Source organism: Eublepharis macularius, chromosome 13 (assembly GCF_028583425.1).
Source record: "Eublepharis macularius isolate TG4126 chromosome 13, MPM_Emac_v1.0, whole genome shotgun sequence".
Taxonomy (NCBI): domain Eukaryota; kingdom Metazoa; phylum Chordata; class Lepidosauria; order Squamata; family Eublepharidae; genus Eublepharis; species Eublepharis macularius.
Genome location: NC_072802.1, coordinates 7457325 through 7484819, shown reverse-complemented (window position 1 = coordinate 7484819; position 27495 = coordinate 7457325). Strand labels below are relative to the sequence as shown.

General features: G+C 45.3%; 1 protein-coding gene across 3 annotated transcripts in view; it reads left to right on the top strand.

Moving 5' to 3' along the window:
* Positions 1-1916: 1916 nt before the first annotated feature.
* Positions 1917-27495, top strand: part of LOC129341113 (ubiquitin carboxyl-terminal hydrolase 12-like) — a 64484-nt gene continuing 38905 nt past the window's right edge. For all 3 annotated transcript variants that reach the window (XM_054996072.1, XM_054996073.1, XM_054996074.1), the window contains exon 1: positions 1917-2059. In XM_054996072.1, coding sequence (XP_054852047.1) covers positions 2012-2059 — 48 coding nt within the window. In that variant the 5' untranslated portion in view covers positions 1917-2011. The remainder of the gene's footprint in view (positions 2060-27495) is intronic.

Here is a 27495-nt window from a genome sequence, read left to right as displayed (position 1 = left end):
AACTGGCAAGGGAGGCCTCCTAGGAAAGCATGTAGAATTAGGGAATTTCTGTCAAAGAATATTCAGTATCCATAATAGTCAAGGACAGTCTGAATCACTCAGATCAGCCCAAGTTTGTCAGAACTTTGAAAGTAACCAGGGTTGTCCATGCTTAGTTCTTGGATGGAAACTCCAAGAAGACAAGCGTTGCTATGAGAGAGGAAGGCAATGACAAACCACCTCTGTTAATCTCTTCTTGCCTTGAAAACCCCATGGTTTTCAAGCTACTCAGATGGAAGTATTGTAGGGAGGGGGTCTCAGATGCTTCGCTAATGAGTTAGGGACCATAAACATCACCACTATGGTGCTTTGAATATGTACTCCTATATGCTACCTGTGCTTCATGTTATCTAATGTCAGTTCTAGAACTGATTATGTTCTGTTCCAGCAATTCTTCAACTCTGTATTGGATCCTTACTAACGCTATGTCTCTGTAAAATCCTATGACGTTGTTTATGGAAATGTTCTCGATACTGATTGTACTAATCTCACACTGTAATCCACCTTGAGTCTCAGTGAGAAAGGCAGACTATAAATGACATAAATAAATGGGGTAGTTATAAGGCAATTGCAACTTGATGGCACCTTCTTACTCTGATGACAGTTGAACTGTTTCAGATGGGTTTAAATGTGGAGTGTGGTGTTATTTTCCTTACAGTGTGAGCCTTTGCCTGCACTCATCCATTAAGTTTGTAGCATGTTCTGGGGTAAGGTGCGCACTCTCTCTCAGGCACCCCTCCTCACAGGTTGTTGCAAGCACAAAATGAAAGACAGCAAAACCATCTTACGTTGCCTTGAACTTGGAGCAAGAACAGAGCAATAATGTGATAGATGTACCTTTATGCAAAAGGAAGCCCTCTGGCTGCCTGTGCAGTTTACTGCCCCCTATGAATGCTTAAAGATTTCTGCCTCTGGCATGCTTACCTGTGTTGCATCTCTGAAGATGGCAACCACAATATATTCCTGAACGTGGAACAAGATAACTTTAAAATGCTGGTTATGTAAAAGTATATGGTGGCTTATACTATCAGACTGGGCAGTATGGGCAAATGGTGTGTGTATGCGCATGCGTGTTATGTGCCGTCAAGTTGCCTCCGACCTATGGCGAGTCATGTATGAAAGACCTCCAGAACGGCGTATCATTAACAAACTTGCTCAGAGCCTGCAAATGGGAGGATGTGGCTTCTTTTCTTGAGTCCAGCCATCTCTTTTTGGGTCGTCATCTTTTCCTGCTGCCTTCCACTTTTCTTAGCATAACTGACTTTTCCAGAGAGTCTTGTCTTCTCATGATGTGTCCAAAGTACGATAGCCTCAGTTGTGTCATTTTAGCTTCAAGGGGGCAAATGGTATAGTGGCACATTTATCAAGCAGAGCAAGGTGGGGGATCTTTGCAAAACACTCCAGGCTGCTTCCAGCGTCACCCGTTTCCTTCTCGGCGTACCGCTGCCGCAGAGCGGAGGCAGCGAGAGGCAAAGCCAGGAAGAACCTGGGCGGCGCTCTCCCGGCTTTTGCTCTCCGGCGTCTCCCTGCAGGCGCAGAGGCTTCCTTCTGAGCCGGCGTGCCCACTCGGGACCGCGCTGCAGGGTGGCTGAACCCCGCCAGCTGTTTACCCAGAGGTAAGCCCCGGGGAAACCAACGGGACTTCTGGCGAAGGAGAGGGCGGCGGGGCTCCGGCGGGGGCTTCCCTCCTCAGCAGGGGCCGCTCCGCAGCCAGCGCCGCCTCGAGGGGGCGGGGGACCTCGCGCGGGGAGGCTGCCGCTGCTGCCGCCGCGCGCGCCTGCGCACTGAGCGGCAGCGGCAGCGGCGGCGGCGGCGGCGGCGGGGGGGAACCCAGGGGCGGGGCGGCCCTCGCGTCTCGGGCGGCGGGAGCAGGCCGGGCCGCTTTGGCTGCTGCGCCACCTGCGGCTGCCGCTGTCAGTCGGGCGGCGGGACCCAACATGGCGCTGGCGGCGGGCTCCGGGCGGTCGGGCGGATGGAAATGCTGATGACGGTCCGCAGACTCGCCTCCATCTGTACCATGGTGAGTCCCGCGGCGCGCCGGGCGGGGGAGGGCGGGCAGCGCAGGATCCGCTTCGCCCTCAGCCGCCGGTCATCGTGGCAACCCCTCGAGAAGCTTACTGGACACCATTTTTTGATTTTTCCATATAGGGCTTATAATTTATTGATAACACTTATGTAAGTAAAGAAGCCTCTTTTTAAAACTTAAATATTTGTTTAAATGTGTTCCACTTTGCCGGTGACTGGCTAATGTTTACTGAATGGTGTAAATTAGGACCAAGGGCTGCAGGCCGCTGGGATTCCACAGTTCAGAAACGTATAATGTAAAAGAACGCAGGTTGTAGTCTGTGGGATTTTCTATCCTTTAAATAATTTGAAATAAGCATCAGGAATCATTACATTCAAGTATGAAGCGCTAAAATGTGAAGTAATAAAACTAGCTTTATAAAGGTAGAGAGAAAACAACTGGAGATGAATTGGGGGAGGAAGGACAGCATTTTCCTAAATATCCTCCTGTAGAATATCCACTTCTTCTGGATAGCCCAGGTGAGCCTGATCTAGTCAGATTTCAGAAGCTAAGCAGGGTCAGCCTTGGTTGGGCTGCAGAGGCAGGCAATGGCAAACCACCTCTGATAGTCTTTTGCCATGAAAACCTCGCCAGGGGTTGCCGGTAAATCAGCTATGATTTGAGGGCACCAGGCACACATACAGTGATGTTCAGAATCATATTTTGCATTCTCTTCTTTGTAATTTTCATCAGTGACTGTTCTTCAAGATAAAAGTTTTTGGAGTATGAACTCAACAAACGTTTCTTGCTCAAACCCTCTCTTCCTATACCAAGGTACCTATTTTCTATTGTGGGCAATTTCACATTCTTGGGCTTTTTCCTTGGAGTTGCTTCCACAGGGACATTGATCTTAATTCTTGGTAAATTAATGAGCTTTTCTTTGTTTTGTTCCTTTTTAAAAAAACAAAACATTTTTATTGGATAACCAAATGTATAAAGAAATTAGTACAGAAATTCAGAATTATCAAAATTTAAATTTGAACTGCGGGGTTTCAAAAGAATTTGTATGGGATGCATTGAAGGCAGTACTATGAGGAAAATATATTTCTGTAGCAGCAGCCAGAAAATCTGGCAGAAGGAATGCAAGGTTAACACTTCTGAGGAAACATGGAAAGAAATCTGGCAGTCACACAGCATCAAGTCTAAAATCCTCAAAGTGAAGCCATCCATCAGAAAGTCCTCCATCACGCTTGGCCGATTCAGCATAAGGACATGACAAGGTGATATAATAGTATGCAACTTCCAGCTTCTCACTTGCATACGTGCAACCTGATGAAGAACTACCCTTGTTTTGTTCATTTTTCTTGCACTCCCAAATGCTCATACCATCAGAGTGGAATGGTGTAGGCTGTACAGACCTCTGGGGTAATGCTTGAAAGTTCTTTATTTCATGTCTGTTACTAGATGGCAGTTTTTTTACTGCACCAGGTGTCTGATATACTTCTTTAGAGTGGACAGACTGCAGACTTTTTGCCATCTTCTGGGCATGGAGCAGGAGTCACTGGGGCAGTCAGGGTGGGGATAGTTGTGAATTTCCTTCACTGTGCAGGGGGTTTGCACTAAATGACCCCCTCCAACCCTGTAATTCTATGACTTCTGATGGGAGAACTTGGAATAGAGCAGTTCTGAGGACCTCTTATATATGCTAGATGCATATCTTGATGTTTTTATTTTTTTCTTCATTTCTCATTTGGATTAACTGAACAGCTGTGCAGTTAATTGTAATCTTTTTGACACTCATTCCAATCTGATTTAAAATCGTCTTCAAAGTCTGATTTAAATTTCACCCAAATAACTTCTTCTCGTTTTCCCATCTTCTTAGCTAAGGTGCTTGCTCAGAACTGTCTCTGTCTGCTGCTGCTATTCTCTCTGCAGCACCTCTCCAGTTCAGTATTCGTCTTTGTCATGACTCCTTTCCTTTGTGTGGCTACACTTGGTGCCTTAAACCCTCTTGTTATTTCACCCTCTGGATAGGTAATGCTGCCACCAGGAATTCAATTCCAAATTGGTTAATTTAATTTTTCCCTGAATAATGTGATCAAGTGTTATGACTCCTTCTTCAGACTATGTGGCCCTGTGGATGAGGCTGGTATATATAGAATTCACATGTAACTCTGGGGTGAACAAAATAAACAAAATAAACCTGTATTAGTACATAAAGCGTATTTGTTTCAAGTTGTTGTATAATTTCAGAAATTAAAACTGGGTATGTTATTCTTCTGACTTAGGTGTCACAATCACTTCACACTCCTTTCACTCAGATTTCTGTTAACTTATCCATCTCACTCTCCCCTGATACTCTGGCAATATCAAGATCTGACTCTCTCTCTAGTCTTCAGTATGCCCTCTCCAAGTATTTTATTTTCCCCCTAGAATCCCAATGCCTTTCACAGCACTAGTTTGGATTCAGATTGGAAGATACTCTGTTAACTCCTGGCAGCTTGACTGTTCGTTCCCGACTTCCTCAGCTAGCTGCCTCTCTCCACATCCACTTGTCAACTTCTCCCATACTCTCAGTCATCAACCAATCACCTCACTCACTCATCCCTCTCACCCCCCCCATTCTTCATCTGTAACTCACCAAGCATTTAAAGAAATACACACTTAACTTCAAATCCTTACAGTCTTCTTTCTCTCTTAATGAAAAGGTTACTCAAACATCTTTCATTAGAGTCAACAATAACAATTACAGGTCCAACATGTTGCTGAGATAATGATGACATATCCTCTATAGTCCTGCCTACTCAGTACATCAGCTAAAAGTATATATACTTCAGTGGCACTCAGGTGTTATTGTGCCTTGCTATGTGGCCAATGGTCCTAGCATTATTACTAGTGTGGCTCTTGGGAAGAACCCAACGAATGCTTTGTCTGGTGTTCTAGTGCCTAGGCACAAGGTCCCTAAGCATATTGGGAGTGGGGGAGGCATTGTCACATGTTCCTCAAAGAGTGTGTCTATGTGTCATTCTTTAAAGAACATATTTTGAAGCATGCTGGGCAGCATTGCTGCGGCATGCAGCTCTCAGGCCTAATTTTAAGTGGAATGTAGACATGAACGGTCAGCACCCAGTCTTTGCATGCTTGTCTGTCTCTTCCTTAGTGCCTCTTGCAATCATTGCAAATGTTTGGATTCCATTTTTCAATGTATATTCATCTTACCCAGTTACTTTCTGTATGTCACAAAATCCATTCAGCATGAAGCATGTTCTCGGAAAAGGTGGGGACCAGTCCAGCCCCTTAAATTTCGTATGACATATTCCCAGCAATGAGATTATTGCAATCTCTGTTTTTATTTTGGAAATCTAACTTTAGTTTTCTAAGAGAGGGATTCCAACTGGAGGAAGATGATCTGAGATGAGATGGGGGGCGGGCTTGCTGTCCACCTGCTAGATAATATTACCTAATTTGACTTCTATTAACTCTTTGTCTAGAGTTTTATCTACCATTAATCTTCAGAATGGTTAATGTAATGCCTACCACATTTTCCGTCTGCTCTCAGTTTTTCCAGAGACTTGTTTAGAACTAGAAAGGCTTTTGCTCAACCCCTGATATTTACATTTTCAACTGAAGGCTGCCTTTGTGTCATCGTCCTTCCTATGTGCACTTTGATGATGCCAGAGCTGTCTGGTACCATCTGATCTGTTCAAGTCTGCAGCATAATTTGCCACAGGGTGCAGAAAAGGTGCTTTAAGATCAGAGCCTGAAACTCCCTTCCCGCCCCCCCCCCCCGTCCCCCTGGTGTTGTGGTTGTTTTGTAACGTCCAGCCTGATTAAAAGTTCAAGGGAACTTAAATATTTGCATCCATTTTTGTGGGGCTTTTTTGTTGATCCAGCTATGTGTGAACATTTTATGTGGCTTGTATTTTTCTAATTTATAATATTTGTATCCTACTCTTCTTCAAAGGAGCTTGGAAGGGTGAGTGAGCATTGTTTATTATTTATATACAGCATTTCTAGGTTGCCTGTCTGTGGTTAAAAAGGTACCCATGACAGTTTCCGTGGTAAAAATTAAGAATTAAAAACAGCTCTGTGAAATGGGAGAGACTGAGAGATTGGGCCAGCCTGCCACAAGCTGAGTAGTGTTTTGAACCTGGGATTCATTATATCCTAACCAAATCCTTTCCACGATCACTCCAGCTCTCATGATTCATGCAAGTCTGTGCTTCAACCTGTGTCATTCTCTTGCTGTTCCACATAGCTGTTAGTCAAATAATTATATCCACAGTGCATGCGTTAATATTCCAGCTCTAAATATTTGTCCTGGAATAGCACGTGTGACATTTTTCTGGGGCAGCAGCTGCTCCCTTACCACTTACTTGCTTTTGCAGCCAATTTCAAGATTACGTTTTTGCATTTTTCATCTAATGTATCCCTTTATTAATCTCATAGATTGAGCGAGGGCCACTTTGGATATATATAGTAAATCACCAGTCTGTTGCATTAGGTTCATACTTTACTTCTTAGTTATCCACAAGTTGAATTAATGATCCCAAATAGGTATTGGAACTATTAGATTCCAAGAAAAGGGCATAAATGGCAGGGGAAGTGGGTGGGAATATTAAGGTCATTTTAGACCCCTAGGCTAACACAATACATTACACATTACAGACATGTAAAGACCCCAAATACTATCTTCATATAGTTGATTGTGTAGGTTTTTGGTTATGTAGTTTTTGATACTATCAGACTAATAAGGTGCCTTTTACAAGCACAGAGGTCTGAAGCATGCCTGTATGAGAAGTTCCTCAGTCTGAGCCCACGGATTTTAACAGAGTGGAGTAACTGCATAGGATTGCTTTGTAAATCCTGTGTCTTTAAAAACGAACAACAGACTAACCAATGACATCTCATTCTCCTTTGGGATACTTCTTGGTCTTGTTTCTCAAAAGAAAAATGGTCCCTCCACTCTTTTTGTACAAAGTCTCATAGTCTTCATGCTTTTGTTTGGCCTCTGTCAAGCTTTTGTAGTCTCTAATGCTTCTGCTGGGTTGGATGCTACTGCCCTCTGATTTTCCTGAAACCAGAAGAAAAAAATCCAGCGTCTGATGCTTTAGTGTTCTTAGCTTGGGTTTGGCAGCCCTGCCGCACTGCTGGTTTACCACTGCTTGGTAAATAATTTATGTCATGCAGAAGACACAGAAGGCCTGAGTTGTTTCCTGGCCTTCCATTTCACTTGAAATCCTTTCCATTCCAAAGGCCTGGGAAGGAAGGTAACTGTGTATGTAGAACAAGTATCTGCCTTGAAGTTAAGGAGCGACAGCGGACAACGGATCTTCCTGGCTCCTCTCCCAGGAACTGCCCATCCAGTGTCCCATCACTGGTATTTTCGGACGCAGGCAGGACTCTCGATCTTGATTATACTCATGCTTTTCCTCCAGCACACGGCTTGATAAAAATTTCTTGATACATGTCTTGATACAGTCCTATGCACAGTTTTCAATGGAATATGTTCTACTGAATCAAGAAATATTCCAGATGAACATATGTTGTGTCATGTGCTTATGCTAATATTGTTCAAGTCCTATAGAGATTTTTCCATAATGTATTAAGTGCTTCAATGTGTCATGTAATAGAAACATGTGTGAAAATTAAGAATGTTAACTAGACATTTTGTAGATGAAATAGATAGGGCTGCCAAATCCTCGTTGCAAAATTCCTGAAGGTTTCAGGATGGAGCTTGGGGAGGGTTTGGGCAGGGGAGGGAGCTCATTTGGGTATAACGGCACAAAGTCCACCCTCCAAAGCAGCCGTTTTCTCCAGGGAAACTGATCTCCAGGCTACAGAGTGTAGCCTGGAGATCAGTTGTAATTCCAGGAGATTTCCAGGTCCCAGCTGGATGTTAGCAACCGTAGAAAGTAATTTGGAAAATCTGTTGAGTGGGCAATGCTGTACATTGTCAGTAAACTATGAAGAGTGAGGTTGGAGTGATCTTGAGCATCCGTAAGGGGAGAAAGCATTGAGCTGTGCCCCAAATATATGTAGGTCTACTTGTTTGTTTTGTTTTCTAGCTTCTTTTTTTTGCAGATTAGAGGGTGGTTTCTTAGCAAACCTGTAATGCTTATTACAGCACCTGAGACAGAGATAAAAGAATACTGCTGTACCTCTGTGTTCCATAGGCAGGGATATGGACTTCGGCCTGTAGTATCAATTTAGTCCTGGGGTGTGAGACACAAGGATCTGGAGCATCTAGGCTTCTTATGGATCCTGGGCCCTCATGTGGCATTCCCCTGGAAAGACAAAGAGACAGGTGTCCCAATGTCTACAGCTGTTAACTGCATGCCCCAGCATTGCCTGCTATCATTGTCATGGTCTTGTGTATAGTAAACCAATAGAGAGAATCACAGAAAAAACACACGGTCTTGTGTATGTCTTTGGGTATCTCTTTAGCGTGGCAGGTTTCTGCTAGGGTTGTTTGTAGGATCCCTGAGTCACAGCAGCCGAGACTAGTTATTGAGTCCTGTGTGTTAATGTGTTATGCCTTTATCATATTTAAGAGACAAATGATTAAGGACTGATAAGCTACCAAAACTGCAAAAACTATTTTTTAATGTTACTGAGATGAATTGAGGAACTTGATTTATTCCATTTATATTCCACTATCCCCACAAATGGGCTCAGGGCAGATAACAACAATGATTAAAACCAACAGTAAAAACATAAATACAATAATCCAATTCAGTGAAACATCATCCTAGTGGACTATCTCTGTCTTACAGGCCTTGCAAAAAGATGATAAATTACACTGGGCCTGGTCTCAATAGACAGAGTTCCACCAGGCTAGCACCAGGTCAGAGAAAGCCCTGGCTCTAGTGAATGCCAGGTGAGCCTCTCTGGGGCCAGGGACCACCAACAATGATTTGTCAGCTGATTGAAGTAACCCCCGGGGCATATATGGGAAGAGGCGATCCTGCAGATATGCTGGTCCTAGCCCACTCAGGGCTTTGTAGTTTAAAACCCAAACCTTGAATCTGATCTGGAACTCCACAGGGAGTCATTGTAAAACTGCCGCTGTAAAACTGGTGTTATATGCATCCTATACAGAGTATCCATAAGGATATGTGCAGCTGCATTCTGGACCCATTGTAATTTCTGGATCAGGCCCAAAGAAGCCCAGCGTAGAGTGAGTTACAGTAATCTAACTTGGAGGTGACTGTTGCTTAAGGTCATGGGTCAAGAGGTAGGGAGCAAGTTGTCTAGCCTGTCGCAGATGGAAAAAAGCAGATCTGGCAACTGCTGTGACCTAGGCCTCCATAGATAAGAGGCATCCAGAATCACCCCCAGTCTCCTGACTGTCGATATGGGCACAAGTGCTGCCCCATCGAGGGCTGGGAGACAGACACCCAAACCTAATGACACATGGCCCAACCACAGGATCTCCATCTTCATGGGATTCAGTTTCAGTTGACTCTGCATCAGCCATCCGTTCACGGTCTCCAAAGTCCTAGCCAAAACATCAGGGGCAAAATCAGACCATCTGTCCATTAACAGATACAACTGGGTGTCATCCACATATTGATGACAACCTAGTCTGAAACTTTGTAACAACTGGGCAAGGAGGCGCATGTAGATGTTGAACGTCGGGGAGAGTATTGTCCCCTGTGGGGTGCTGCACACCAGTGGGTGGTGTAATGACAACTTCTCCCTAGCACCACTCTCTGTCCCCAACCATTGAGAAAGGAGATAAGCCATTGTAAGGCAGTCCCTTGTATCCCCACATCAGCGAACGGGGGAGTCAGCAGGTCGTAGTCAAACATATCGAACACTGCTGTAAGGTCCAATAATAACAGCAATGCTGATCTGCCTTGATCCAGTTGTCTATGCAGATCATCCATGAGGATGACTAGTACTATCTCTGTCCTGTGGCCAGGACAGAAGCCAGACTGAAATGTGTCCAGGATAGAGGAATCCCTCAGGAAAACCCACAGCTGCTCTGCCCGCTCAATCACCTTCGAGACTGGGCGATAACTTGCTGGATAGGTGGTATCCAAGGATGGTTTCTTCAAGAAAGGTCGCACCACAGCCTCCTTAAGTGCTTCTGGAAAAATTCTGGAGCTCAAGGATAAGTTAACAATGACTTCCAGTGGAGCCCCTAGCCCATCAACGCTGGCCTTCACCAGCCATGATGGGCAGAGGTCCAAAGGGCATGTGGTGGGCCTCACCATCTGCAGGATTCTGTCAACCTCATCCCGGGAGAGTGGACTGAAATGTTTTAACACTGGCCCAGAAGACAGCCAAGGAGCCTCCAGTTCCCTTATTGTATCAGTTGTGGTCGGCAGATCATGGCGGAGGGACAAGATTTTGCCCGCAAAATAGCTTCTTTGGCAATCTCCCTGTGATAGGGAGACCAATTTATATATGGACATACGAAGCTGCAGTTTTAGAGGGAATTGGCCCATCCAATTCAGTATCGTCTGTTCTGACTGACAGCAGCCCTCTAGCATCTCAGGATCAGAAAGTGCTCCTGGGAAACCAGCTTTCTGTGACCCTTTGAACTTGATCTTTCTGGCACTGTGCCTAAAACATTCTTCATGTAAAGTGTGTGCTCAACCGCTGGGCTGTGGTCCCTCCACTTAATCAGTCAGGGCATCTGTCTCCATGATAAGGTGCTAGTTCTGTTCACCACTGAACACATCCTGATGGACACAGATGAAATGACTCTAATTCATGGAAACCCAGATAAGCACAAAGGACCAACAGTGTTAATCAATGCCTATGGGGACAGAGAGGAGCATACTAAGCAAGTAAAAGTGTGCCTAGTTCTGACGAGGTCTGCACTTTTCTTGTCAGGCCTGGCTAGAGGACTCGCTCAGACTCTCCACTTCATCAAATACAGCTGTATGAGTTAAAGGTCTTTAATATAGGATTTCCCCTAGCAGAACACTGTACCGAGCAATTCCCTAGAATGCCAAAGCGAAACCCTTTCAGAAGAGTTATACCCCCAGTCTCCTTCCCCCTAGGTTGAAAGAAAGTCGGTTGAAGTTGGTGCATAGTTGCTAAGAGAGGCAGAGCTGAGAGCCAAACTACAAGTGACGTCTTACACAGGTTGGACACTAGTCGGCTTCCCTCAAGTTTTGATGGGAAATGTAAGCGCCCTGGTTTTACAGCTTGGCTCTCCATTACAGCTGCAAGACCAGGATGCCTACATTTCCCATCAAAACTTGAGGGAAGCCGACTAGTGTCCAACCTGTGTAAGACGTCACTTGTAGTTTGGCTCTGAGTCCTCAAGGCTGGTCGGTTCCCAGACGCTCCCTCCCACCTGCACTGATAACACAGCTCCGCAGAGACAGCAGTAGAAACCCAGCAAAGGAAACAGTGGAGCAGCGAAGCAGCTGATTTACTCCCCATTCCCCCCCCCCCCCCATAGCTGGACACCTTCCTGTATGGCAGGCAGGCTGGCTTGCTAGCCTGTCTGACATTTCTGGGCTGCAGTGCTTGTCTCTCGGGTCCCAGAGTACATTATTGGCATTGATTTACTTAAGGAAAAGGGTTCCAGACACCAGCAGGGTGGTTTGCTTTTGGAGTTTGAGCTGTCATAGTGAGGAGGCGTCAGGGGCTTGTAATCACCTGTCACGCTCATACTCAGTACTGCTGTTGTGAAGGTGGTCTGATACTTCTTATGCTTTATATTATGGTTAAATGCTGAAGGTATACTTAGCTTGAACTGTAGATGTTGCTAGCCTTGCCTCTCGGACCTGTGATGGGAAACTATGCAGGGGAAATGTTTGTTCTCATTGTTATCTGTACACTCCTTCGAACAACACCGGAAACTGTTCTCCTTAGTCTGGGAAGAGAGACTGGCACGACCTTGAACACCCCCATCCATCCTGCCTGCTCTTTTCCCGCTTAGCTGCTTTCTCACTGATGCTAGATGACGTTAGACTGGGGTGGGGAGCTTAGAAGTCACCCGTGCTTTTGAAACCTATATCTGCTTGATGTTTACACGTAACTGTTATTCTTGGCAAAGACGGAGTACGATCATGATACTAGTGGCTTATCAATAAGGATTCTTTTACTGCTCACAGTGAAGTCCTATTGAGAGTTACTTGGCAGATCCTTACTGGAGGGCTAAATTGACTCCTTTTACATTCCTCCACCTGACAGGCTGGTGAATATGAAGCAATACTGTCTGCTGATTTCTGAAACCATTAAGGGGCTCTTGGAGGTGGGAATTTTAAGACCAGCAGTTTCTCCCTTTATTTCCCCTGTGTGGCCGTTGAAAAAACTTGATAGGAGCTGGAGAACGACTGTAGACTAAGGGCAGCTAAACAAGCAAGCAGCACTTCTGGCAGCTGCTGTGCCAAATATGGTCACTCTATTAGAAGACATAGAGAAGCATGCAAAGGCTGTGATTGATTTGGCAAATGTGTTCTTTAGTATTTTGATTGACAAGTCCTCCCAGGACCAGTTTGTGTTTAGCTGGGGGCGGGGAGCAGTATGCATTTGAAGTTTTGCCCTAGGAGTACATACATAAGACTCATTCTTTGCTACGGGCTCATGGCCAGAGATCTGAAAGAAGTTACTCTGAGTCCTGCTTTGATCCCAGGAGCCACTGAGGAGGAGGTGCAGCAAGGAGTGGCCACTGTAGTGGAGCACATGCGATCCCGGAGAGTGGGAAATTAACCCCCAGAAAATACAGGGACCTGCCCAGCAGGTGCGAATCCTGGGAGTGGTGTGGGCTGGACCAGTCAGACACATACCAGACAAGGTATTGAATGTAGTAGCTGCTTTGCAGCCCCCTCCCTCTAAGAGTGATGCTCAGTGTATTGTGGGCTTGATGTATTTTTGAAGGCAGTATATTCCATCCACATCTTGCTCAAATCCTATGCCCAACCTGTCTAGTTACTAGAAAGAAGGCTCAGTTTGAACGAGGGGAGCTCCAACAGGCAGTCCCACAGAAGCCAAAGCCACTGTAGGAGCAGCAATGCCACTTGGTCCCTTTGTTTTAAAGGGATTCCTTTTGAGCTGCAGGTGTCAGCTAACCCAGAAGTGGCTGTATGCAGTTCGTAGCAGAAAAGAGAAAGAGGGAGGCAAGTGCTACTGGGCCTCTGGTTGTGGAAGCTGCCAGATGCCGTCGCAAACTGCTTGCATGCTACTGGGCTCTGGGAAAAACTGAAAGACTCACTGGCCAAGAGCCAGTAGTTATGAGACCTAGCATTCATATTATGGATTGGGTGAAGGATGAATCGTCCAGTCCCCATGTTGGAAGGGCTCAGCAGTCTCCTGTTGTTAAGTGGAAGTGGTATATCTCTGAACAAGCCCAATGTCAGTTTATGGAATTCAAGTTACTCTGATTTCATCTCCCAACCCCTTGCTGCAAGAAATCCAAGGTCTTGAGTCAAAAGGTTCTTTACTGAAAGATTACATTTATAGTACAGGTGTCCATAATTAGTCCAAAGGCATGAAAGCTTCTGGCTGACTATGAAGCTTTGTTGAGAATGACGTGTTAGTTACAAATGGCAATATATCAAAGCGTCCCTTTGCAATCCCCCCCTCCCCCATTGCCCGGCTTCAATAGATGCCTGGGAAGGCGAGGGATGCTCCTCCAAGGTCGATGTCTAGTCCCAGTAGATAAGGCCTTCCTGCTTCCCTGGGAACACAGCTGGTTGTCTGCGAACCTGTGGGCAGAAAAACACTGGAAAGCTACAGCATGAGAAAGCATCTGAATACAACATGGAGTCGCTGTGGACAGCAGGCCTGACACCCATTCTGGTTCCCAGGGAAGAGAGTGTGGTACAGAAGCAAGTGCTAGCTTTAACACCAGCAGGGGAGGAGATGGAAACAGAGAGATAGTTGCTAGGAGAATCTCCCATCAAGGGAGCAGGTGCAAATCCTGGGAGTGATGTGGGCTGGACGTTTTGCCCCTTAGCAAAACAGCATTTTTATTTCTTCGACCCATAGTCCCACACACTCCTCCACCCCGTTGCTATCCCACTTTCCCTGGATATGCTCATTCCCTCCATTTACAATCTCTGCTTGTGTTTTTGAGTGAAGAAAGTCAAGATTTGATGGACTGGTGTGCACTTTAAAATCACTTCTTTCTTTGCCTTTGCTGTCAGTCTGGCCAAGTAACATTCCTATACCATTTTAATCACAGGATCCCTGTAGTCTCTTTCCTGCCTTTGATGCTGTAGTGTCTATCCAGCACCTCTTCCTTTATTTTTCTCCCAAGACTAGAGATGTTCAAACACCTGACAGCTCAGCTCATCTCCTCTTTGCCAATGGCAATCAGGCAGCCAGTTAATCGACAGGCTGTTCAGCTGTTTGCAGCCTGTTCGCGTCTGTTCCCGGGAACAGATATTTGCACCCATCAGAAGCCAACTCCCATGTTGAGGGAACAGCTGGGAGTCAGGCTTTTGATCTCCACCTGAGGAAATTTTGCTCTGTACCTAGTAAAGTTTTTTGGGGGTGGTGTGGAGATCAAGTGCTGAAGTTAGTTTCCTCTGAACTCACATCCTGGAAATTTTGCCATGATCCAGGCTTATTGAGATACACATATTTAGCAGGAGAGAGGGAGGTCAGAAACCCAACTAATTTCCCTTCTTTACTCCCCACCTCAAGCCATAAGCTTGGCCTATAGGGAAAGGAGGTGGTCACTCCTGTTCTCCCCAGCCCAAGCTTTCTGTTTGGGACAGGGAAAGAAATGGACTTCTCCGGACCACAAGCTGCTGGTTTGGGTTGCGGAGATAAGGAGAGGAATGAGCTCTTTCTCCTCTCTCTCTCTTTTTTTTATTTAAACGTTTTATTGGATGAGGCAATATACAATAATTGATTAATACAATAATCTTATCCTAATTAACCCTTCAACTTAGATATATACCCCACCCCCCTCCCCACCCCCTTTTCTTTGTTGACTTCCAACAACACTCGAACCCCCCTTTTATTCATAGATATTATTACATTGTATTGCTATTTCTCTTACCCTGATAAAGATCTTAATATATTTTTCTTTCGTTAAAGTCTTTTTATATAAAATTTGAAAATCCCTCCAAAGACCACAATTGTCCTTTAATGCTCTTTCTCCTCTCTCCTTTGCAACTATCAGAAGCGTTGCGTCTGTCCCTACCCTGCTTCAAGGGGAAGGGAGTCAAATGGGCTTATTCTTCTCCCCCGTTTGCGCAGGGGAATCAGAAGCCGACTGTGTCTAATCTCAAACTTCAATGGGTAGCTATTTTTCTGGGTGGTGGTAGATCAGAAAAAGCAGTCCCAAATGAACAAATAGTAAAATAAATGCTGAATTTTTTTAAAAAACAAAAAAATTAATGAAATAGGGAACAATGAAATCATATAATTCAAATTATATGGCACCTCAATATAACAGGATAATGGCAAATATCAGTAATTTCAATATTCATTTTACTTTTTGTTCATTTGTGGTTGCTTTTTCTGAATCTCTCAGTTACCTAATTAATTTGGGGGTTGGAGTTTTCCTCTTTTTTCCCTGCTTGGTGGTGGATCAGAACTTGGCTCTGAACTGATTCTCAGATGAGCTGAGACTTGGCTTCTAACAGTCAACTCTGAACTTGTTTGAAAGCTGTTTGAGTTGCTCAGTGAAAGCTGAACGTCTCTTTGATCTGCTGACAGACTGAGTGTCAGACAAGGTACGTTTGAGTGCTGGTCAGGTTGCTGCAAAATTTGTGGCATCCTTACTCGAAGTCTTGCTTTATTGTAAAGGGATACATTTGAAGTAACCCAGTGCAAAGCCGTTCCTCTTCATCTCCCTCAGTTGCATTAGCAACTCTTGAGAAAATGACCACTTTGCTCTCATATAATTTCTCATCCCTCTATCAAGTGACATGCTGATAAATGCATTTGATCCTGTTGCTTCCAAGTACCTGTTTACCATTCCTCACCAGACACATCACCTCCCATTATCTCCTCCCTTCTACCGCATCATCAGCCTATCCTCTTTCTCTTGTTCCTTCCTTCTGCGTTCAAATGTGCCAGTATCTTTCATTAGGAAAAATTCCTCCTCTTCTTTGACATGCCGTTACCCTCTTACTGCTACTTTCTTCCTTTGCTTCCAGACTGCAGGTCACCTGTGCTTCTACCATATTTTAAACCTACCTCTACTCTTCAGTCTAGCTTTTATCCTTTGGTCTCCACTGACAGTACACAGTCTTCTCCCAGCCAATGTTTGGTACAGTTAACTTCCCTTCTGTGCTTGAACCCAGGACTCCCTTAGGTTTGCTTGACTTTTCTTAGCTGACTCTCCTCTTATCTTAGATTACTTGTTTAATGCTTCTCCTGCTGTTCCTTCTGCCAACTCTCTCTTCTTGGCGGACTTCATTAGTGCCCATAATTTTCCATTTCCACATTTATACTCATGGCATACAAATTGCCTCTTTACCCTGGACCTCTCCCCTCCTGATCAGTCCTGCATCTCCACCTGTTTGGCCGCTGGAATGTCTTCTATCTAGGCCCAGTACACCCAGATCTGAGCTAGTCTTCACACGCGGTGATAGCATCACCATTCACCCTGGGGGAACGAGTGAGCAGCCATGCCTTGACCTTTGATTTCTCCCTCTTATTTACCCCCACATTGAGCCCATTACCTTATTATGGGCCTTCTCCTAAAGCATTGTGACCCCCTACAAATTCATCATAATCCACTCAGTGGTTTCATGCTTGGGCCAGCTTCCATCTTAATTGCCACGACTTACTTACCTGTTCTCTCTCTTTCTCTTTCTCCCCTAACTCTCTCATGAGTGGGGACCCAGAGCAGTTTATATTGTTCTCCTCGCCTCCGTTTTATCCACACAATAACTCTGTGAGGTCGGTTGGGCTGAGTGTGTGTGGCTGGCCCAAGATCACTCAGCAAGCTTCCAGGCAGAGTGGGGATTTGAACCTGGGTTTCTCAGATTCTAGTTCAGCAGGATTTGAAACCAGTGGCACCTTAGAGACTAACAAGATTTTCAGAGGGTAAGCTTTCAGAGTCAAATCTCCCTTCTTTAGGCATCTTGTTGGTGTCCCAAGACACCACTAGACAAATCCTGCTGTTCTACTGCAGACCAACATGGCTACCCACCTAAACAGATTCTAGCATGATACTCTAACTACTATACCACACTGGCTTTGGCCTTCTTTCATGCCTCAGTCCTCCCACCTGTATCCAAAGATTTGCTGCTAAAATCCTGGCACTCAGACCGTGTGTCCTTCCTCATACCCCTTCACTGGCTTTCTGCCTCCTCCGTCAAGCACAAAACACCTCATCCTTATCTTTAAAATTCTCCCTGGTCTTGCCCCCCCCCCTGTGCTTTTTTTGCCCCCCCCCGGAGAGTCTCTTATTCTCCAAGCCAAAGTACCCTTTCTCCCTTGCTACACTCCCTCCTTGAATGTTCACGTCATGTCCCTTCTCTTTCCCCTTTCGAATACATTATTAAAACCACCTTTTCTGCGAGACCTTCTCACCCCCTAACTCAGCAGCTGCACCTGTCCTCGTTCGTCCCTTGCTTCCCTTGTCTCTCCTCCTCCTCCTCTCTCTGTTGTCTTTCCCACTCTTCTCCTCCCCCTTCAATTTTCAATTTAGAAGGGAATGGATTGCCTGTGAAAATCAGTGAAGCATTTTGGCCAGAGATGAGAGTGTATAAATCAAGATGGGTAGCCATGTTAGTCTGTCTGTAGCAGTGGAAAAGAGCAAGAGTCCAGTAGCACCTATAAGTAACAACATTTGTGGTAGGGTATGAGCTTTCGTGAGTCACAGCTCATGTCTTCAGATGAATGATAAATAAATAAATCTTGTGGTTGCTCTGGTGGTGGAGAGTACCCTCAAGTCATAGCTAACTTATGGTGAGAGACTAACAGAGGTGGTTTGCCATTGCAGTGGCTTTAGCAGGGGCAGAATTATTAGTTCAGGCACTGGAGCAAGAGCAGGTTGTGTTAGAATAGGAAGTGGCTTGTCCAAGAACAGAGATCCCCACTCCTCTTGCATTTTTGAAATGTGCAGATAAATGGGTTAGCTTTCCAGATGTGCTGTGCACTTCATAATTCTGTAGGCATTGCTTCATTTTGGTGGTGATCTTGTGTCATCCTTGTAGTAAACAGTTTTAGAAGAAAAGGTAGGGATGAAAAAGGTGTGTATGGTGGGAATAGATCCAGAGAAGTTAGCCGTGTTGGTCTGTAGTAGCAAAAGAGAAAAGAGTCCAGTAGCACCTTTAAGACTAACCAACTTTACTGTAGCATAAACTTTTGAGAATCACAGTTCTCTTCGTCAGACGCATCTGACGACGAGAACTGTGATTCTCCAAAGCTTATGCTACAGTAAAGTTGGTTAAAGGTGCTACTGGACTGTTTTCTATTATGGTGGGAATGTGTGTCAGAATCCTAGCTGTATGCTGCCCTTGATAAATAATGTAAAGTCAGTTAAGGGTTAAGCTGTTTTAGTTTTTACACTTGGATCTTGGAGAAGTGACTGCATCCTAGTCTTAACTTGAGACTTAACTACAATGTATAGGGACTGTTTGGAAAGTTCCTCAGATTTTGTTGCACACTTTTTTACTCTGAGTGGTTCTTGCCACCCTTTTTGTGGTCCTGCTGAAGATAATCTTGGTGGTGGGGGGGGGTCTGTAAAGCTACCCTCAGTGCACTTCCCTTTCTACAAAGCTGTATTTTGTTTAAAAATCTAATTTCTAGCGTGCGTAGTATGGTTTTAAAAGTAATTTATTGTTAAAATATTTGTATCCAGCTTTTACACTTACCGCTTGTTCAAAGTGACTTAAACTTAAAATATCCAATAATGTGATAAAATTAATTAAATCAAATGAGCAATGCAGTGCAATAAAATAAAATCACACTGAACTTCTAAAATGAAAGCCAGTGTGTAGTGTAGAGGTTTAAGACCAACAGTGTAGAGGTTTAAGGTTTTTGTTCTTGTTATTTTTGCTTTGAGTTAAGTTCTGCCTGGGATAGATTGATCTTTTGGAAAAATCTCTATAAGGCTGAAATAATCAAAGTGAAAGATGTTCAAAACATTTTTTTTAAAAAAACACTCCTAATTAGGGTTGCCAGGTCCCTCAAGTCTCCCAGTGGGAGACTGGGATGCTGGCTCCTACCCTGTCATCGCTGTTGATGTTGTGACTGCGCGCACGCTCCCAGCGTCTGTGATGACATCACTTCCGGGAGTGACGTCATTGCACAGGGTCAAAGGGCGCTATGCATGACAACGTCACACGCGCTGGGGAGGGGCAGAGACTGCGGGCAGCGGCGAGAGAACAGGCTGTGGCCAATGCAGCTTGCTCTCTCGCCACCGCAGCACCCCTTGTCCCTGCTGGCACCGGCTCCTTCCCAGTCGGCTTTGTGGCTGGCTGGTGGTCTCCACCTTGCAGCAGCCTCCTCTGGAGAAATGAGTCATTGGTGGGCCTCACTGAGGTATGGGCCTCATACAGAGATGGAAGTAAACATGGCTTTTTGGGTTGATGGCAGTTGTGAACGTACCACTGCCCTCTAGTATGTAGAGCAATAATAGTTTGTAACTTTTAAAAAACAAACAAGCCCCCGCCCTGGGGGAGGGGAGACTGACCAAGACTAAGGATGCTTGCTGGATGAATACTTGTCAGGGATGCTTTAGGCTGATCCTGCACTGGGCAGGGGGTTGGACTAGATGGTCTGTGTGGCCCCTTCCAACTCTGTGATTCTATGATTCTATGCTTGTTTTCTTGGAATGTCAGGGATATTTGAGAATCTGCAGAAGGGAAAACCACAAACACTGAGATGGGAAAATGGGGCTGCTGAAGGCTGGAACCGCCTATAGGATTCTGGGGGGGAGATTTTAATCAGGGGTGGGGGGGAATTTCCAGTTGTTCACCATCCCCACCTCCAGTTCCTCACAGGCTTGTAGAACTAAATGTCATCCGCCACTGAGGAGGCTAATTTGGTAGTATTAGAAATGTAATTCCTATTCATCCATTCCTGTTTTTCCCCATCTGAATAATAATGGGCTGTGAAATAACCTTTACCTTCAGAATTTGCATTAATTATCTGAAGAAGTGAGCTATGGCTCATGAAAGTTCATACCCTACCACAGATTTTGTTAGTCTTATCGGTGCTACTGGTCTCTTGTTCTTTTCTACTGCTACAGAGAGACTAACATGGCTACCCATTTTGATCCTTCTTGCATTAATTAAGAATTCATTAAATAAGCATATCAGTATACTAACCAAATTAGAAAATAACTAAATTAGGAAATTTCTGTCTGTGTCTGTCTTTAAAGAACAGACTCATTTTTAAAGAACAGACTAATTCCTGAACGCCGCTTTTTGCAACAGTCTCTTCTGAGCTGAATTTTTACTATACTGAGTTTTTACTATAAGTAGGGCATTATATGCATTTCTCAGAACAATGCCTATTTAAAAAACAGGTCCTGTATAACCTGTAACTAGACCACAAATAAAGGATGTGCCTTCTGCATCTTTACGGGAAGGATTTATACATGTTGCAGATAATAAATCAGTTCTTAGTGTGCCCATGAATGGATTTCATTGCACTGTAAAATGAATTGTTGCAGCAAGCAATTACGCTGTGAAGGATGGGAAAGTACAAGAAGTTCCTCAGCAAATCGAGTAGGGAAACAGGCTTTAAATAGTGGGATGTAGGTTTTATTAGATTTCATAGTGATTAAGAAACATGTTATGTGTGTTTAAGAACCTGGGTCTGGTTTAAATCTGGCCCTTGAGGTTTGAATTTATAGCAATTAGTCACTTTGCCCATAAGACTTCTCTTGTGCCTATAAAGCTGGTCTGTATATAGACATTCTATAGATGCTTTTTACCATCTATATTTTGTATTACTTTTGAATCCTGTCTGTGTGGCACTAACATATTTATCAAATAAACCCGTATTGCGCATTCTTCCCTGTCTGGCTTATGTTACAATTCTTCCTGGCCTCTGTTTTAAGAAGGCGTTGAACTTCTTTAAGGTCATTTTTATAAGGGAACAGGATTTCAATTGCAATGCTTATTGTATTATCACCTTGAGTCCCAATAGATAGGACTGCTGGTATGTTCAGCTGAACTTTATAATATTGAAAACACTTGAGTTCATTAATAATGTATTGTCATTAAACATATACGAACATATTGTTGCCAAAAATATTTACATTTAAACTAAAAAATTCTTTTATATCTACAGTATAAGAGATTTTTTTTCAGTGTTCCCCCAAATTGTATGGCCGTTGAGTTTTAATTCCCCCCCCCCCATGCAGTCTTCAGCTGACTACGTTGCTGGTTTTGACTAATCTGTATCTAAAGGGATTTTTTGCTATGTTCATGAATGTAGAAATCCAACTAGTAATACAGATTTCTATTTACGGAGCATTGCACTGCCTGTTGTGTATATTTGGTACAAGCATAATAGTTATGATTTGCCAGAATTGGCACTTCTATGGTGGGCTTTTGCTCTGACCTTCCAGCCTAGAGATTTGTATTGCAAAATTTGCATGGAAAATGCATGTCATGTCTCATGACTGAATGATGCCTTTTTTGCCTGTTTTGTACAGAAGCAGAAACCCCCCACGTTATTGCAAGGCCTATTACTAAACCTGTAGAAAGCTGGCACCATTCCTACCAACCCTTGTGGTTAACCTGGCTATGCAGCTGTCCAGTCACCTGTTCACATTGCAGGGCACCTTAGCTAGGGAGTCGGGATTGTTTCACACAATCCTAAAGAAGTAATGCATGTGTGGAACAGAAGTATTTGGAAAAATGTATTATGCAGATACACTGGTCCAAGATTGACTATGCTTTCCTATCAAACCTGGGCTGTTTAATGTATGTCCTCAAGTGACCATGTACAAGGGCATGCTGTGGTCTCATAACTCCACTGAATGCATAGATGCAAGTAAAGAAGTCCTGAAGTGTATTAAAATCAAAAAGAGTCCAGTAGCACCTTTAAGACTAACCAATTTTATTGTAGCATAAGCTTTCGAGAAGAGAACTTGATTCTCGAAAGCTTATGCTACAATAAAATTGGTTAGTCTTAAAGGTGCTACTGGACTCTTTTTGATTTTGCTACTACAGACTAACACGGCTAACTCCTCTGGATCTTTGAAGTGTATTAAACTTCCCTTCTCAAAACTACCCAAGGACATGGTGGGCTGAATGTCCGCAAGGGAGGAGACAAGCATGGTGAGTTTGTCGGAGGGGGTCTGAATGAACGGGAGTGTGTCAGTAGCTGCAAGCAGGGAAGGAAGCTGCAAGTAGAACTCGGCATGGAAAGAGGACAGAGGGGAGTGGATTGCTGGGATCAAGGAAGGGCCGAGAAAGGACCGTTCGGGCTGGAAGCCGTTGCCACCTTTTGCACAGAACCCAGACTGAAGAGCAAGTCAGAAAAACGGGACAGCAAATGTTTCAGTCCTTTCAAGCAGTTAATTGAATACAAATACTTTATGAAGCAAACAGTGCTGCGGGGTGTTGTGTTGTATGGGCACGGGCAGTCCACTTCCCTAGGCACCGCCTTATCTGGCCACTGGCCCACATTCCCTTGGGAAGCTGCCAGAGCTGCTGCTTTCTCCCTGCCTCCTGGTGGGCATTGATTTTGTTGAATGTATGTGGGCTGAAGCATATTGGATGTGCTTTTTAGGGGGATTCACTTAGGAATCAGAGTTGAAAGCTGTGCTTGTCATGTGGAAGAAACAATGGCCTTAGACGTTGTTTCGGGTTTTAAAGGCAGGAGTGCATTAATGCCAGCTGCTGGAGAAACAACAGCATTGTCTCCTACATTTCCGGAAGCAAGTGTCTGTGACCATTTTTACATCTGCGCAGTACATCTGTGCACTGTGAAGCCTTATACTGTGTGGCTAAGCTCAGAAAAGTGCACAACCGTCCTAATTAAGAAGTGCTGGATTTATATGCGGCCATTCGTGTGCGCTGTCCACACTTCACGAGTTGGTGGGGTCTTGCAAATACTTAAACATACATGAACATTGCTGACTTCTGTTGAGTCACACCACTGGTCCATTTATATCAGTATTGGCCACTCTGACAGATGATTTCCAAGGTCTCAGGCAGATTCTCAGGTGTTTTCAACACAGGGTCAGGTTTATGTCGTTTTCCTGCTGCTGCTGCTGCTGCTGTGGCAGCCAGTACAGTGGGGCAGCCATGGGGTTCCCACACGGTATGCTTCTCCCAGGTTTTCCCTGTCTCTGCCCCCTGGCAGTGGCCAGCCTCTCCCGCTCATGCCACCAGGGCTTTTCAGTTTTTTAAATAAAACCAGCAATTGGATATCATGGGGCCAGGTATAAATTAGAGGATTTTTCTACAGATCCCCCGCCCCCGCCATTCGCAGAAGAAAAAAAATTAAAGGTGTTAAGAAAAAGTCATGTTACTACTTTGTTACTACTTTGCAAAATCTTGGCCAAGGGAGGAGCAACGGCCTGCTGCCATGAGAGCCAGGTAGGCAGGGGAAGAGGAGGAGCAGGAGCCAGGCAGTTCAGGATAAGCAGGAGATGCTGCTGCCCTACCCAGGCAGAGTACAAATGTTTCATAATGCTGTGGGGGGGGGGGGGGGCTGCTTCCTAATAGCATCAGACTTCAGGCAAATAACCTGTGTGGAAAAGGTCTGAGATTCTTCTCTCTCGATTTGCTGGAGCTCACACCTGCAGCCATCTCCATGCAGAGCATGTGCTCTGCAGTCGGGCTCTGGCTCCTCTGTTGGTCTGTGTCAGCCGTTAGACTGAAGTGCTGTATTCATAGGAACGAAGGAGCCATGCTGGATCAGATTAATGGCCCGTCTAGCCCAGCATTCAGTTTCCCACAGTGACCCTGGAAGACCGACATCAGGAGCACAGAGTCCAAGGCCTCCCTTACTGTTCCTGCCCAGCAAGTGACATTGAGAGGTGTCCTCTTCAGCCATCCTGGCTAATAGCCATTGCTGGCCCTAGCCTCCATGAATTTGTCTAATTCCCTTTTAAAAGCATCTAAGCTAGTGGTCAATGCCACATCCTGTAGCAGCAAGTTCCACAAGTTGTTGAGTGCAGAAAATTTTTCTCTGCCCCAAGATTTTGTTGTTTGTCAGCTGCACTGGGTGCTAGCAAGTTGTATTATGGGAGAGGACGAAGGTCTCTGCTTCCCCCCCCCCCATGCATAATCTTAAAAACTTCGCATTTTTTAAACCGCTTAATCATTTTTTAATTTCTTGCAAACTTAGACTGAGATCCAGAGAATGACTATGTATAAAAATATTTCCATGCCTTGAGTACTGATCTAGTGACAACCAAGATGCTTGAGGCATGGTAATATTTTTTTAGTTTTAAAAGGGGGAGGGGGAGAGCACTTGGTTTGGGTTATTCAACTTTAAACATGCTTTTCCTACTATATAAAAGGCTAAGTGTATTCAAGACACCTCACTTCCTACCCTGGGACGCCACCAGAGAGCGCTGCTGTGGAGGGAAGTACAGATGAGGCAGCCAGACCTCCAGAGTGCATGCCACGGCAGAAAGCCCAGGTCAAGATCAGGCATGGGGCAGGTGGCAATGCCTGTCCCTGCCTTCACCCAGATGGGATCAGGAGCGGGGCAGGTGGCAAGGCCCGCCTGCCCTTCACCCAGCTGAGATCAGGAGCAGAGCAGGTGCAATGCCCACCTGCCCTTCACACAGCTGGGATCAGGAGGAGAGCGGGTAGCAGTGCCCACCCCCCGCCTTCAACCAGCTGGGATCAGGAGCGGAGCAGGTGATAATGCCTATCCCCTGCCTCCACCCAGCTGGGATCAGAAGGGGAACAAAGGGCCATACTCACCTTGTGCCTTCACACAGCTGGAATCAGGAGTGGAGTATGTGCAATGCCTGCCTCCTGCCATCACCCCCCGCCACCACGCAGCCGTGCAGGCGCAGGGTAGGAGGCAATGCTCATCCCTTCTTCACCCAGCCAGAATCAGGAGTGGAGCAGGTGGCAATGCCCACCCACGCTTCTCCTGGCTGGGATCAGGCATGGAGCAGGCGGCAAGACCCGCCCCTTCAGCCAGCCAGGATCAGAAGTGGAGCAGGGGGCAATGCCTTCCCCCCTTCACTCGGCTGGGATCAGGTGCAGAGGAGGTGGCCATGCCCCCCCCCACTTCATCCAGCCAGGACCAGTGATGGAGGAGGAGAGAATTCCTACTTGCCTGCCCTCCCCTTTCTAGAGCCCATTGTATTTTTCCCCACAATGGGCTTTGTTTCTAGTTGAACTATAAATGGGACACTAACAGTGACTTGAAATGGGAACACGGCAACCAACACTCTCAGATAATGCAGCAGTGGCTACATACCACAGCATATTCTGGATAGTCCAATTTCTTGCTTAGTTTGAGTTCAATATATGACTTAAGAGATGAGTTCCCTTTTTTGTAGGTGTGCACACTGCCTCATGGCAGAAAAGTTTTTCTTTACACAGCCACCTTGCCTGTGGCACCTCCCTTTCGTTCCTTGGGGTGATTTTGTACATTGCACTGCAGCAGCACATGTTCTACCGCAATGCATGGATACTTCCAGCAGCTGTGTGGAGAATTTACCTTCATGCACTGGTCTGGGAAAATTTCTTCCTCTCCGTTAATACTAGAACGGGGTCATCCAATAAATTAATGGGGCAGCAGATCTGAGATCAGTAGGTGTGAATCCCACGCAGTGGGAAATCGTGGCCTGCCACTGCATGAATGAGGCTTGGGCTCCCAATCCCTGGTACGTGGCCAGATAGTTAGATATTTATACCTTTGCAGCAAACCATAATTATCCGGCTGCACTGAGCCAAAGTATTTCCTCACACGATATATTTTGGGAACTTGCTGCCGCAAAGTGTGGTGATGACTTAAGGCTTGCTTGGCTTGAAAAGACGACTGAAGAGATTTGTGGAGGAGGAGTCTATTAGCAGTCACTAACCCAGGCCTCGACAAATTTTCTTTAACTTTATGAGCCACCCCAAAAATCTAGAAGCCAGACTAATTTTTCAGCCTTCAAGGTTTTCTATTTTAATGACCATACTGTCTAATTATTGCTACCACAAAATCTAATCCTAATCTCTTCAGTTTCTTGTCATTTTTTTAAAAGCTATAACAAAAGTATTGTAACATATAAATAACTGTGAGGTAACTCTGGCTCTCATTGCAACAACAAGCTAACCTCTGTCCCTTACCTAAATATGCAGATGATACCCAGCTCTGCCTTTCTTTTCGATCTAATTCCCAGGATGTTCCTGATGTTCAGAACCAGTTCTTGGAGTCAGTACTGGGCTTAGGGTTGCCAGGCTCCAAGTGATGGTTGGAGATCTCCAGCAGGCCACAGAGATGAGTCCCCCTGGATAAAAGGGCTGCCTTGGAGGGTGGATTCTGTGGCAATATACCCTGCTAAGGCCCCTCCCTTCCACAAACCCTGCCCTCTCCAGGTTCTACCCATAAAATCTCCAGGAATTTCCCAACCTGGAACTGGCAGCCCTAAAGCATGGGCTGGATGAAGGTGAACAAACTGAAACTAAATCCAGACAAGACAGGGGTTCTCTGAGTTAGTAGAAAAGCTGGCCAGCAATGTGACATCTTCCCTGTCTTAGATGGGGCCACACTCCCCCTGAAAAATCAGGTTTGCAGTTTAAGAGTACTTCTTGACACATCAGCCACCTTAGAAAGCCAGGTGGCTCAGAGAGCGTTTGCCTAGCTTTGGCTGGTGCATCAGTGGCATCCATTCCTGGTTCAGTCAGATCTAGCCACAGTGATTCATGCCTTAGTTACATCCTGACTGGCCTATTGCAATGTGCTTCTGTTATGAACCTGGGCCTACGTAGTGATGCCTAGTGGCTCCAGGGAAGCCTGCACTAAATTGACTTCAAGGCCTACATTTCCCAGGTCCCCTTTGGACCCTGTGATTGGTTAACACGGGATTTGGAGGGGGAAATTGCACCAATAGGGGCAGGGTGCCTGGGAGAAGGGATAAAAGGCCCCCCTGCAAGTGGGAGGTTGTTCACTGCTAGGGAGCAGAGGAGAGGCAGCTGCAGCCAGAGGGATCCCTCATCCGGAAGGGCTGAATCAACTTGAAGCCAGTCACCAGGAGACAGCTAGGAACAGTCAAGTTAGATGTGTTAGGGTGTTGTATTTTGTTTGTTCACCAACCTTTACTGTTCTCTTTAATCTACAAAGTTTTGAACAGCAGTTATTACTGACCCTCTTAAATAACGTAGTTTATTATTCTGCCTGGGTTCTCATGCCTCATTTGGTTACATATAAAGTAAAACCTACTGGGAAAAAGTGGACAAAAGGGATCAGTTGGATGCTCTGGGTCCTTCCAAGGAAACCTGTACCAGAATGGTGGCAGCCTACAGAGAGCTTCCCTGGTCCCCTGCCTGATATGACGGCTTCACTTGGGGCTACCCTTGAAGACAGTTTGGAAGCTGGAGCTAGGGCAGAATACTGCAGCTAGACTACTGGTCGGGGCCAGCTGTTGG